We start from the raw sequence: 12,459 nt of genomic DNA on the forward strand, positions 1-12,459 counted from the left end.
TCTCTATCTAATTTGAATGCAGCTCAAAATCTTTTTGCATAAACGAGAAAGAAAATTAAAATAGTGTGAGACTTTTCTTTTCTTAAGGAGAAGCTGGAAAGGGGCCAAGTCCAACACGAGAGAGACACGCAAGCCCACTACCATGTAGATGGGCTGACTCTGATGCATGAACCCACACGCAAATCTCGCTCTCGCCTCGATGGTTGCAATTACCACACGCACCCCTCCCTTTTAATGGGGTTTGAATTCCACGCGCTGCACTCTGTTAAATCCTTCGATTCCTCTCCGCCGCTTCCAAACACACCGTTTTCAATGGGACAGTCACCGTCCACCGCCGCCGTGCCGTCGCCGGACTTCAACCGCCCCCAAATTTCTCAGTTACATTTAAATAACGACGCCGATTTCACCGATTATTCCACAGTGAAACGCTATTGCACGCTCCGTCTTCCCGATGATTGCTTGGGAGTGATCTTTCATTTCCTCAGCACCGCCGATCGGAAACGTTGCTCTCTCGTTTGCCGGCGCTGGCGCCGCGTCGACGGCGAAAGCCGGCATCGGCTCTCCCTGAATGCTCAACCAGAATTATTTGATTTCGTTCCTTCCCTATTTACGCGATTCGACTCGGTCACGAAACTCGCTCTGCGATGCGACCGAAAGTCCGCGAGCATAAACAACGACGGTTTGATTCTAATCTCGCTCCGATGCAAGAACCTCACGCGCCTGAAGCTCCGCGGCTGCCGGGAGATAACGGAACTTGGAATGGCTGGCGTCGGCGATAACTGCAAGAACTTGAAGAAGCTCTCGTGCGCTTCGTGCATGTTCGGGACGAAGGGAATCGTCGCTGTAATCGATCGATGCGCTAATTTGGAAGATCTCACGGTGAAGCGGCTCCGTGGGGTCCACGACAGCACCGAAGTGATTGGTGGCGCTGCTTCGTCGTTGAAATCTATATGCCTGAAGGAGCTTGTTAATGGCCAGAGCTTCGCGCCGCTTATAATTGGCTCAAAGAAGCTTCGAACTCTGAAGGTGATTGGGTGTTTGGGCGATTGGGACGAGACTCTAGAGAGGATTGGAGGCTCCAACGTTGGGTTAATTGAAATTCACTTGGAGAAGATTCAAGTTAGTGATGTGGGTCTTTGTGGGATATCTAACTGTTTGGGATTGGACACTTTGCACGTTGTGAAAACCGCTGAGTGCTCCAACTTGGGGCTTTCTGCAGTTGCTGAGCGATGTAGAATGTTGAGAAAAGTTCACATTGATGGGTGGAGGACTAATAGGATTGGTGATGAGGGGTTGATTGCCATTGCCAAACACTGCCCTAATTTGCAGGAGCTTGTGTTGATTGCTGTTTATCCTACTTCTCTGAGCTTGGCGTCAATTGCATCCAATTGCAAGAATTTGGAAAGGTTGGCTCTTTGTGGGATTGGAACCGTTGGTGATGCGGAGATTGAGTGCATTGCTGCTAAATGTGTTGCACTTAAGAAGCTTTGCATTAAGGGGTGCCCTATATCTAATACTGGGATTGGGGCTCTTGCTTCGGGTTGTCCGAATTTGATTAAAGTTAAGGTGAAAAAGTGCAGGAAGATTACTGGGAAAGGGGTAGAGTGGGTGCGCGAACAGAGGGTTTCTTTGGCGTTTAATTACGATGATAGTGAAGTTGAAGCTTTGGATGGTAGTGGAAGCGATGGTGCTGGGGGAGCTCGGGATAGTACAGTAGAATTTTTACCAATGCTCAACCAAACAACCGTGGCTGATGCTCCGTCAAGTAGTAATAACAGCCGATTGACAGGGTTCAGAACAAAGTTTGGGTTTTTGGCCAGTAGAAATTTGGTGCCTTGTGCCTTCAGAAGGTGGTCAAGCAGTGAAAATGTTTCCAGTAGCAGCTTTTCTTGATGTTGGTAAGAAAGCAAACACATTCTTGCCAATACGTGAGACGAATTCTCATGTCGATTGCATGCTCTTGCAATGTTGCTCTGTGAATTTTGTTCTCCCTATTAATTGTGCATGTGCCAGTATTTCTTTTGTTAATTGCATTTGTCTGTTACCCTCATTGATGTCCCTATCCTAATTGTTGTAGAAGGTGATAAAAGATTTGTAACTTATGAAGTCTATTTTATTTCTTCCGCTTTGTCGCAGTACTACATTAATATTGGAACACCGAGTATATTTGCTAGTTATTGCGTGTGTAATAATCACGAGAAGTTAGGAACCACTTTTACTGAATGAACATTAAAAAGCCTCATTAACTCACTATGGAACAAAAACAGGCCATAAGTTCGGTTTGAAACTTTCTACAATATTGATAATAGCATGGGCATATTTAAATTATTTCCAAATGCAAAATTAGAGTTACCTGAGACAGAGTTGCCTTTCGAACCCAGAGATAGGAAAACAGTTTGCTACTTTATCTGGTTCTATAAGCAAAAGAATTTCCTGCACTGCCTGCATGCCAAAATTTGGGTTTGTTACCCGGCATTGTCATCTTGGAAAGAAACGCTGGTTTCTTGTATTTGCTTGTTTTGACTTCAACTCAATGTTCTTTAATGGTTGATGACGCTGATGCACATCATATGGAAACTCGGAAGAATCATATAAATATGTAAAACCTTAAGAATATACAAAGTTTAAAAAATAAAATACAGGAAAGTTCTTTTGACAACAAATTGGGGGGTAAAATGCAATGAATTCCATAATGCCTCTTGCCTTTCATAACAGTATTGAAATTGAACAAGGGCTCATCCTGCTTCCTCTCAATCACTTTCAAAATCTTCATCTCCAAATGAAAAAACTGAAGCATCTGCTGCAATTGCCTTGAATTCACTTGCTCCTCCAGATTCCATGATTGTGTTTTTAGTGCCTGCCTGAATTTTATGAACTTTTTCTGTAGTTGATTCTTTGGAAGCATTGTTTTGTGTATGTTCCTCGTGCTGAAGTGACAATCGATCTGTTGTATGAGCCAGCATCCCTACGTTGTCTGTAGTGGTTTCAGATACTTGATGAGGTGCCATAAATTTGTAGTCAGTTGCACTCTTGCTTTGTGTTTCCCGGGTCTTCTCTTCATCACTATCTGAGAATACATCATCATCTTCGTTCTTAGCGACTTCAGTCGGACTTGAATTAGATGTAGTAGAATTTGCATTGGCTTGGACATTGCTTGTAATTCCATCAGATCCTTTGCTGGTAGGATTGGCTTTTGTCCGTGCAGGAAGGGTGCCATTGTAGTCTATCATCACAACTTCCACCTGGAATCCTGGAGCTGGGATCTTTCTCTGAACGGCACGGTCGAAAGGTTTAAATTATTATCAAGTTCAGAGAATAAACCAATAGACGTACATAGGGGGAGGGGCAGAACAATATTAAGATACTCAGGTCTTACGCATACGAAATATAACATTGAAAAAAAAAGGTTTTATGCTTTTCACCTTGTCAAAACCATCAAAATCTGAAGCATCTAAAAATTTTCGATTTTCTATCATTGTTGTATTCATCCAACTGCCGAAAAGAAACTGATATATCAAGAAAGCTGCTAATCTCTGTAAACAAACTGTTCCATACTATACACTGTTTGGAAGAGAACAAATAATGAATGTACAGTTAGAATCAAACTATTCATCATGATATATGTTTGATATCATGATGAAAAGATTATAACAAAATCACTCTACAAACACAATAATTCTGAATCTGATAAATAAGTTCCCCTTTTGAACTAATTCAGAGAGGAAAAAGCTAAAAAATTCAGGGCTGCTTGGTTTCAAGATACGTTTTCTGTTTTTACGTGTAATCATAAATTGCGCCTTTGTTTTCATTATAATTTCTATTTTCAATATAGAAAATTTTTTTTCACTGCTTCCTATACAAATATAAATAGGAAAAACAAAATGAAATTAAGGTAACAATTTTATAATTAAAGTGAAAACAGATAACAAAATAAGAAAAGTTTTCTAAAACCAGACACTGGCCCTAAGTGGGGGCCAAAAGAAACAGGTGTTTTTAACAAACCAGTAGAAATCTCCCTGACGATCATGAAAATGAATTTTGAAGTCCCCAATCAACTCTGTTAAACCGAGCTCTCCCGGCAGTGCGAAGACCACAATTCCTTTCTTTCGCGCACTGATCCAGAAATCTTCAGGCTACAAATAAGTTTCCAAAGTAAATTCAGTAATCAAATTCAAATCCATACATTAGCATTAAGGCTTTGTTTTGGGGAGCATCGAAACTCAAAAAAGATGGCATAAAAATATGTGTACCATTAGTTCCTTCGTTTTGAGATGATTTCTTGTGGAAAAAAGAATTCCTGAGAATAAGTTATAACATCAGTCTTCTGTTGATTAAGCTGTTAGTAGCAAGCACTTGACAAGTTGCATGACAAAACACCGTACAAAAGAGTTGCATAGGTTGAAACACACGTCAAATACTCTGGTTTAAATTCAATCGGGAAAGATGCAGGCACTATAAGGTTAAAAAGTGCAACCGTATTGAAGGTACACAGTAGATATCAAATTCTTAACCAAACTCTCGTATGAATGTTCAAATTTCTCGAGCTATGCTTGGTAAAGATGAAAATGAGCGAATATCAAGGACTTATTTATTTTTCATCTGATTTTATGTCTATTCTTCCGTCTGCACCTTTTTATCAGTCACAACATTAGTTTTCTGCAAACAATTCTTTACATAATTGCACCATTATACATTCATCCTTTTCTCTCCATGAAAAATTTTGAATCTGAGTGATTTTAGTTTGCTCAAAAATCAATTCCCATAATAGGTATGTCATTTGATAAACAAAAATCTCTATGGGAAAAGACCATGAAACATTTTCCAACACAGCGTTATAGTTTATATATAATATTGCTGATATTTAAATGACGTGAAGAGGAAGCAATGAGCTTTGCTGCTTACCTTTATGATCAGAAATTGTAATAGATGGCCTAACCCAATAAGGGCATTGGTGAAGCCGAAACCCTCTTAGCATGCACCTGTCAAATTCCAAATTAAGAACGTTCTTCGACTTTGGTATTTTGTGAAATTATTGTATCTAACCTTCGTCCAGGCTGGACTTCTCCATTGAAGTTTGTTAAAGTCCGTTCAAAGTATTTGACATATCTCTGAAAACATTAAAGAAATAAAAGATTTTAGAAGAATATGTTAGAAGATTACATATAGAACGATAAATGAAAAATTGATGACTGACAATCTGACTAGGGAGAACTAGAGCCTTTCCATCTACGCATCTTTTCTGGTTAAAGTAACCAATTGCTTCCTCTGCAGTTGGGAAGACCTGCAAAATGATATTGACAATCAAAAATTGCAAAATTTGAAGAGGAAAAAATGCACAAAACTTACAACCGAAGTCTTTGAATTTATCATCAAGACTTGCCTTAAGAAATAGAAGAAGACTACATATCATCAGTCCAGTCCTTCCCATACCAGCTTTACAATGAACAACCACCACATTTTGAATATCCTCCTTCAACCATGAATGTGCACTTCGACAAAATGATGCTATAAGTTGAATAGGAGGGCAATTATGATCACTAAATGGGAAAGTTGCAACCTGAAAATCATTTGAATAAGTTAAGGGGACAAACAAGAATATCATAATAATTTGATAATAAAAAATTGTGGCCTATTCCTTTTTTTCTTTCTTTCTGAAATCTGCTAACATAACAACAGTTAAAACTAGAAAATTGTCTACAAATTTATATACAATTCTTTTAAGTTCCATGTGATGTTTTCTGTGACAGAGAATTCCTGCAACTCACAAACAAGTATAATATACTTTGACAAATATGAAAATAGGAGCCTCCGTCTGTAAAATTTGTGAAAAATGTCGATTAATTCACAGGCGAGGGCGAATTCTAGTAATTTGTTCCAATTCAAAACATAAACAAAGACAAGGATAATATTTCCACAAAAGAGGATTTTCTATAAAAATAGAATATAAAAATATTAGAATATATATTCTATAAAATATTAGAAGAAATTTGTTATTATTGGTATTTCCAATTTGAAATAAGTTGAACATAAAGAACATGTGCACTTAATATAATGAACAAGTGCTGTGCACAATAGACTAGAAAGAAAGGTAAATGAAAGGTAACCATCAAAATTATCACCCATCTATCCCGTTACATCAATTAGAGTGCTAAAAGATTAATACCACACCTTCCCTTGGAATAGTGATCCATCGTATAACCTTTCAGAACAAAGATTGTATACTTTGTACTTTCCCTGCACATCAAGGTTTCAAGATACTAAAATTGTCAAAAGATAATAGATAAAATGTCAACACTCAGCACGTAAAGTTACAAGCAAAAAGTAATTGCTGTAGCAAACCACTTAATGACATAAGAAGAATGGATAAATAATTGCTTATACTTGTAGAACAAGTTGGACCTTGGGAGAATTTCAAAATCTTCAAGTATTTCTTTACATTTAGCAGAAGAGTTCAAGATCACTGTCAATTATAATTAAATTTCCGGTAGCTGTTTGGGCTACTGTAGATGAATGTTGTACACAATACCCTTAGTGTAAGTTATATAGCAGTGTAATTTTATATTTTATTAATATCTTTCAGTTTCTTTTTATTTTACTTTAGATGGCTTGATCTTGTCGATTCGAAAGATTAGGATTTGTTTTAAATTGGGGATTCTGTGATAATTCATATTTTCTTATTTAATGTTTTCTTCTATATTCCCAGGCTGCTAACCCAAAGAAAAGTACTCTTCGTCTCTGTTCTAGATTTCTTTGACCATCATTTTCACTCTCAATTTCTGAAGTTCTACAGCATGAGCAGATAGTAGGATCCCAGGATTGCAACAAATATTATATTACCTTGTGATGTGTCTCAAAAAACCTGATCACTTCTTCCATGTGATTGCGATAGAACCCCTGCAACACAGCTCTCCCTTAAAACATAATTGAATGATCCTTCATGGCTTGAACATGAGAGACAAGACTGACGGTGTATTAGTATACCTCAATGTATCCAAAAATTCCAGAGCTAAAATCACCACCTGGAAATCCCATAGCAATTATATTTTCAGTGATGTATGTCATATCCAAATCAAATCCATCTTCCTGTTACAAAGAATAAGAATTAAAAATATTAAAATAAAAGAAAAATGAAATCAACATGTAAGATGAGTCAATTCTTCAGAAAAGTTAGTATTGTTCCTTTTCAAAATATAATAAATTTGATAGAACAATGTTAGTTTGTATATGATACAGTATTAGATATGCAAAAATATAATGCATTAACTAAACACCACTAATTTGATTCTTCATTAGATAAAATAAAGAGAGTGACCATCTCAGTCATGATGGCAAAAATCACATTTTTGTCTTATTAAGGATGTGAGAATACAGAACAACTCTTCAATAGGAGGAGATTCTAGACAGCTACTTGGAAAGCACGATATTTTGAGCACACACCCTTATACTAAAATTTTTTCAACTCTAGTTTGCACATAATTTCAAAAATAAGATTTTTTCTTGTGCTTGTTTCATATCCATACATGCACAGAAAAGGATTATGCATAAAGTTTTGCTAGATTGTGTGAACTATTTGATTGATAAACAGCAATAAGCAATGTTGATGATGAGGTTGAGATCAAAACCCAGCATATTTAACTTGATAGCATAAATGTTGTTAAGGAAAATTTGTGGGCAATACTATTTTTAACACCTGACAAAATTGTCCAGAACTGTTATAGAGAATGCAAGAGGATACATGGTTTTAACAATTAGGTATATCACTTGCAAAATACAAAAAGATCATCTAATCCTTTTGTACAATGTTAACAAATTAAAATGTTAAGGGAGCACGCCAAGAGGAAGAAACCTTACAAAACATTTTGAAAAAATGAAAATGCAAAGCATTCCATGTAAAAAAAAATGCAAACAGGAAAAAGAGATAAATGATGTGTGAGATATTTTATAATATAATAGAAAATAGAACAGCATAGTTTGTAGAATTAATAGTATCATTCAGATGATGCGCCTATTAGTGCAATCAATTTTAAATTGAAGTTGCTGTCAAAACAGATAAATAATGACACAATCCTGACACAAAATATATCAACAGAAAGAGGGAAAATTGACAAAAGCAAACCATGCATGTAGTGACCGTTATTCACACAGCTGCAAGTAACTCAACCAGCAGATATGGACATGATAGCATAGATCAGTTACACAATTTAACCGTGGCATGGGAGTAATAATAAAGGTAAAACCGAACCAAATGCAATAATTATCAACTGACCTGGTATCTGCGTTTATTCTGAGAGACCATATGGCGTGCTTTAACCTGCACTGCCTTTACTGCACTCTTGGAAGAGTCCACCAACCCTTTGGTGAACGATTCAATTAAATTAGGTTGCTCAGCTCCAGAGTTGGCTGGAACAGTTCCAGTTGACGGCATTCGCAATCCAAGCCCACCAGTGAGGCGAGCGAAAGCTGATATGCTATTGTTTTCAGTCTGTGAGTCCTGTTGTGCTGCTCCAAGCCCAAAGGCCTGTGGGATTTTCAATCGTGCCCATGATGATATGCCAGAAGCGGGTAACGAAGATGGTGAATCAATTACACTGTTAATTTGTCCAGATACTTTGGTTGAGTGATGTTCTTCAGTACTAGAAACTGAAGGAGTAGGTTGAGTTGAAGAATCAGTAGATGCTGGTTCCATGAGTCACCCAATCTGCAAAGTGGAAAACCAATCTAAGCTATATGCAGTTTAAGCAGCTAACAACAAATTAACTAGCTAAATATTAAATATAAAACTTGATACCATAGAAGGTTGGTGGTAAAATTAATCTTCATAAGCTAATTAATTTCAGAATCAAACCGGCACTCTCATAAATTAACCAGATTGGGACATAAATTGAATCAAAACAGTGAAGAACCATCATCGTCTGAAATCAAAACAGAGGGATCTGAAAATGGAGGCTTCACCGCTACAGATTGAGCTGATTTACCATTGAACAAAGCGATAATTGTAATTTGTAAACAATGCAGAAGCACGTTCGCATCGTAGATACGAAAAATGAAAAATGAAAAATGCAGGAGTAGTGAATCGCTTACCGGTGAGTCGGTGACGATGCACACTCGTCGATCTGTTCGCAGGGAATAATGATTATTGTGAAGGGGAAGGACGTGATTTGGCAGTTTGGGATTTAGATAAATGCAGTCTGATTTGAGTGTTCAGCAATTTAACTTTGGAAATCCGAGGGAGAATAAAATGAACAGCTCGCCAACAGATGATCAGAGATTCATGTGAACAGATATAGACCGTTATTGCTTATTTCACAATCCATGGTTTTATCATTAAATTAAAACTAAAATTGCAATCAAATAAAGTGTTTAATGTGTCGGTTAGATATAATTTTTTTTTTTTGCGTAAGACTGTAGATATGAATGCGGTTTTTAGCATATTTGATTTAGCTTAAATTAAATTAAGAGAAATAATGACTTGTTTTTAAATAATTAATGTTGAAATAAAAAATAAATAAATATTTTTAAAAGATATATTAGATAAAAAAAACCTGGTTTAACGAAAAACTATTTCTTAATTAAAAAAATACAAGGATCTTAAAATAAAGATTTAACTATGTAAGATGAAAATGTGAGATTTATCTACTCACCTTTAATTTAAATTTAAGTATGTTGTAAATTTAATTAATATTAAATTAACAGTGAATAGACTTTAACTTTTTTTTTCATTTATAATTTTTTTTAATAAATTTATGCTTTTTCCATTTTAGAAAAACAAATCTTTAAAATAATGTAAAAATAAATAAAATTTTAAAACAATCTCAATATAATTAAGTCATTTAAGTAAATATAATAAAAGTCACTTCTCCTCTAAAGTCTCAACTTTAGAGACACAACAAAAATGAGAGAGAGAGAAATTAACTTTTTTATTATCTCAACTTCCCTTTAGTTTATTTTCTTAAAACAGTCAATATAAAGAATAAATAACAATTTTATAAATAAGCCCATAATATTTATTAACAAAAGTAATTAAAAACTCATTATACACATAATAATACGTTAAATTTAATTCTCTTAACTAATGATAATACACTTTATAATATATTCTATGTATTCATTTATTTATTTATTTATTTATTATTTTTTTAAAACATATTCAAGAATATGCGATAAAAATTTTATAAAAAATATGTATTATCTTAAAATCATAAAAACATTCAACGCATGCTTTTAATGATAAATTAAAACATTTAATATTTTTAACATATATCCTTTAATATATATTAAGAAATCATTAATCTATAATTAAAATATATTTGTTGTTTAGTTTAGTTATTAAAATTAAGTTGTAAGTATAACAAAAAGCTTTTAAAATATTAATATAAACATATTTATAATGTTAAAATTATAAAAATATAATAAATATCTATCTTTTAATAAAATTCTATCATTATTACTTGTTGGAATACAACTCTAAACGCTTAGATAAAGATTTTTTAAAAATATGAATGATTATAATTATAGTTTTCATTTTAGAAAATGGGGTTGCACAATGCATCCTATATAATCCGGTTCAACATCCGAACCGGGGCGAGATGTGAGGGAAGGAAAGAAAGGGAGGCGAAAAGAGGGACATTGCATGATTTGCATTTGCATCTGATTGGAATCTGCACACACTTACACACATTTCCAAAAGTCAAACTCACAACTTCATGGACGCAGGAGCCGCCGACGATCATTCACCGGAAGCCGCCATATCGCGATGGAAATTCGCGGTGTCTCGGCAGTATCAGCACATTCTGGACAAGACTACCCCTCACGTTCTCCGCCGTTGGATAGGCTGCTTGGTGGTGGCCTCCGTCTACGTCCTCCGCGTCTACTTGGTCCAAGGCTTCTACATCGTCTCCTACGCTCTCGGCATTTACATCCTCAACCTCCTCATCGGTTTCCTCTCCCCTCAGGTCGATCCCGAGATTCACGACGGCCCCACCCTCCCCACTCGAGGATCCGAGGAGTTCCGCCCTTTCGTTCGCCGCCTCCCTGAGTTCAAGTTCTGGTACTCTAGGGTTTCATTATTTCTTATCCTTCTAATTATTATCTATTATTATTGTTGTTGTTGTTATTGTTATTGTTATTGTTATTATGTTACCCTCTTCGATTCTAAGATTTGCCTTCTTAGGAGATTAATCTTCATTCATATGCTTTGGTAATGTTTCCTTATTTATTAAATTAAATTATTGGGCCACGGTATTGATAGCTATGTGGAACATACTGGTAGACTGTTTGATCCGTCCACTCCTATCTTTGGAAGAATCTAGAATTTGATACAAGCAAATTATCGATATATGGATATTCAAAATGCTCACACTCCACAAATCTTATGCCTGCAAACACTGTGAGCTCTGGAAAATATTATTAATCAACAGAATCTTTTCCCATACGTTTCTTAGTTAGGCTCTTTGTCAATGTCTCACCCCCTTCTAGTTGTACTTAATGATATGAAGGGTTATTTTAGACATTAAAGAGTGCTATTGAGAAGTTGTTATTAGTTCTATTTGGTTTTTACTGCTTGAAGTGGTGGAATTAAGTTTATTGTATGCTTAAGAAAGGATGTTTGGAATTATTTTAATATGCAGACGATTGTTTTTACTGAAGTTGCTTAATTTTACTTTGTGGGCAGGTACTCGATCACGAAAGCATTTTGTATTGCATTTGTCATGACTTTCTTTAGTGCGTTTGATGTTCCAGTGTTCTGGCCCATACTTCTCTTCTACTGGGTTGTCCTGTTCACACTCACTATGAGGAGACAGATATCACACATGATCAAATATAAATATGTACCGTTCTCATTTGGGAAACAGGTATTTTATTTTTTTCATTCAAAATTGTTGTGGTAGATGCTGTTGATTATTAATTCATTAGAGGTTTTTTTATTATTTAGGATTACATCTTTGTTACTAATGTTAAGCTTTACTTTTGTCTATTTTACTTTTAGCGCTATGATGGAAAGAGAGCAACAGCAGAAAGTGCAAGCCTTCCCACGGACTGAAATTTTCAGTTTAATTAAACTTTATTTGTTACATTTAAGTCACAACCACGCTTGTGACTGCAGTATATTTAACAGCTGGAGCAATCTGAGGATTTGGTGGATGAAGAAGATTGCTTTAAGGTTTAGCATGGACGTATGACATCTGGATGTTCAATTCCCAATTGAGCAACTGTTTGGACATCTTCAATGTTTCTACGCCTAGTAGAAGATTTAGCTTCGGGGAGATGTATTTCCAGTGTGATACGTCACCCTTCTAGTAAAGTCCTCTTTTTTTTTTTTTAATATTTTCTTTCTGTATAGGTGGGCAAATGCCAAACTCTTATTGCTGAATTCATAGCCAAATAACGAGAATTTTAAGAAGCCTGCGCTGAAGGGATTCCCTTCATTATTTGCAATGGGGTTATACTGATCTGTCATTT

At 35.6% G+C, this 12,459-nt stretch overlaps 3 protein-coding genes across 3 annotated transcripts; 2 read left to right on the top strand and 1 right to left on the bottom strand.

The window, feature by feature from the left end:
* Window positions 1-298: 298 nt before the first annotated feature.
* LOC113869430 (F-box protein SKIP2-like) lies at window positions 299-2,194 on the top strand. Its single transcript, XM_027505751.1, has one exon. It carries the CDS (start codon window positions 313-315, stop codon window positions 1,891-1,893), a length of 1,581 nt encoding a protein of 526 aa, XP_027361552.1. The 5' UTR covers window positions 299-312; the 3' UTR covers window positions 1,894-2,194.
* A 376-nt stretch (window positions 2,195-2,570) lies between these two features.
* LOC113869393 (phosphatidylinositol 3,4,5-trisphosphate 3-phosphatase and protein-tyrosine-phosphatase PTEN2A-like) lies at window positions 2,571-9,268 on the bottom strand. The gene is made up of 13 exons (XM_027505699.1): window positions 9,082-9,268; window positions 8,267-8,698; window positions 6,982-7,083; window positions 6,838-6,894; window positions 6,169-6,234; window positions 5,381-5,557; window positions 5,195-5,281; window positions 5,044-5,108; window positions 4,903-4,979; window positions 4,251-4,297; window positions 4,003-4,133; window positions 3,423-3,492; window positions 2,571-3,269 (listed from the first exon to the last, which is right to left on the bottom strand). The coding sequence occupies exons 2-13, from the start codon at window positions 8,684-8,686 to the stop codon at window positions 2,751-2,753; spliced, it is 1,818 nt and encodes a 605-aa protein (XP_027361500.1). The 5' UTR covers window positions 8,687-8,698; window positions 9,082-9,268; the 3' UTR covers window positions 2,571-2,750.
* A 1,315-nt stretch (window positions 9,269-10,583) lies between these two features.
* Window positions 10,584-12,440, top strand: LOC113869443 (protein RER1A-like). Its single transcript, XM_027505764.1, has 3 exons — window positions 10,584-11,047; window positions 11,672-11,852; window positions 11,987-12,440. The coding sequence occupies exons 1-3, from the start codon at window positions 10,704-10,706 to the stop codon at window positions 12,038-12,040; spliced, it is 579 nt and encodes a 192-aa protein (XP_027361565.1). The 5' UTR covers window positions 10,584-10,703; the 3' UTR covers window positions 12,041-12,440.
* The last annotated feature ends 19 nt before the right edge of the window (window positions 12,441-12,459 follow it).

This window comes from Abrus precatorius, unplaced genomic scaffold (assembly GCF_003935025.1).
Source record: "Abrus precatorius isolate BTA unplaced genomic scaffold, Abrus_2018 Scaffold6, whole genome shotgun sequence".
Classification (NCBI taxonomy): Eukaryota; Viridiplantae; Streptophyta; class Magnoliopsida; order Fabales; family Fabaceae; genus Abrus; species Abrus precatorius.

Bases quoted from the DNA above. Each gene is read 5' to 3' on its own strand.
- LOC113869393 (XM_027505699.1), bottom strand. From the start codon at position 8,686: ATGGAACCAGCATCTACTGATTCTTCAACTCAACCTACTCCTTCAGTT. The intron at 5,282-5,380 runs GCAAGTCTTGAT...ATCATTTTGCAG, and splicing joins GTCTTCTTCTATTTCTTAAG to GTCTTCCCAACTGCAGAGGA. The intron at 3,493-4,002 runs GTTTGTTAAAAA...TCTTTTCGGCAG, and splicing joins CGTCAGGGAGATTTCTACTG to TTGGATGAATACAACAATGA.
- LOC113869443 (XM_027505764.1), top strand. From the start codon at position 10,704: ATGGACGCAGGAGCCGCCGACGATCATTCACCGGAAGCCGCCATATCG. The intron at 11,048-11,671 runs GTACTCTAGGGT...CTTTGTGGGCAG, and splicing joins CTCCCTGAGTTCAAGTTCTG to GTACTCGATCACGAAAGCAT. The intron at 11,853-11,986 runs GTATTTTATTTT...TTTTACTTTTAG, and splicing joins CGTTCTCATTTGGGAAACAG to CGCTATGATGGAAAGAGAGC.
- LOC113869430 (XM_027505751.1), top strand. From the start codon at position 313: ATGGGACAGTCACCGTCCACCGCCGCCGTGCCGTCGCCGGACTTCAAC.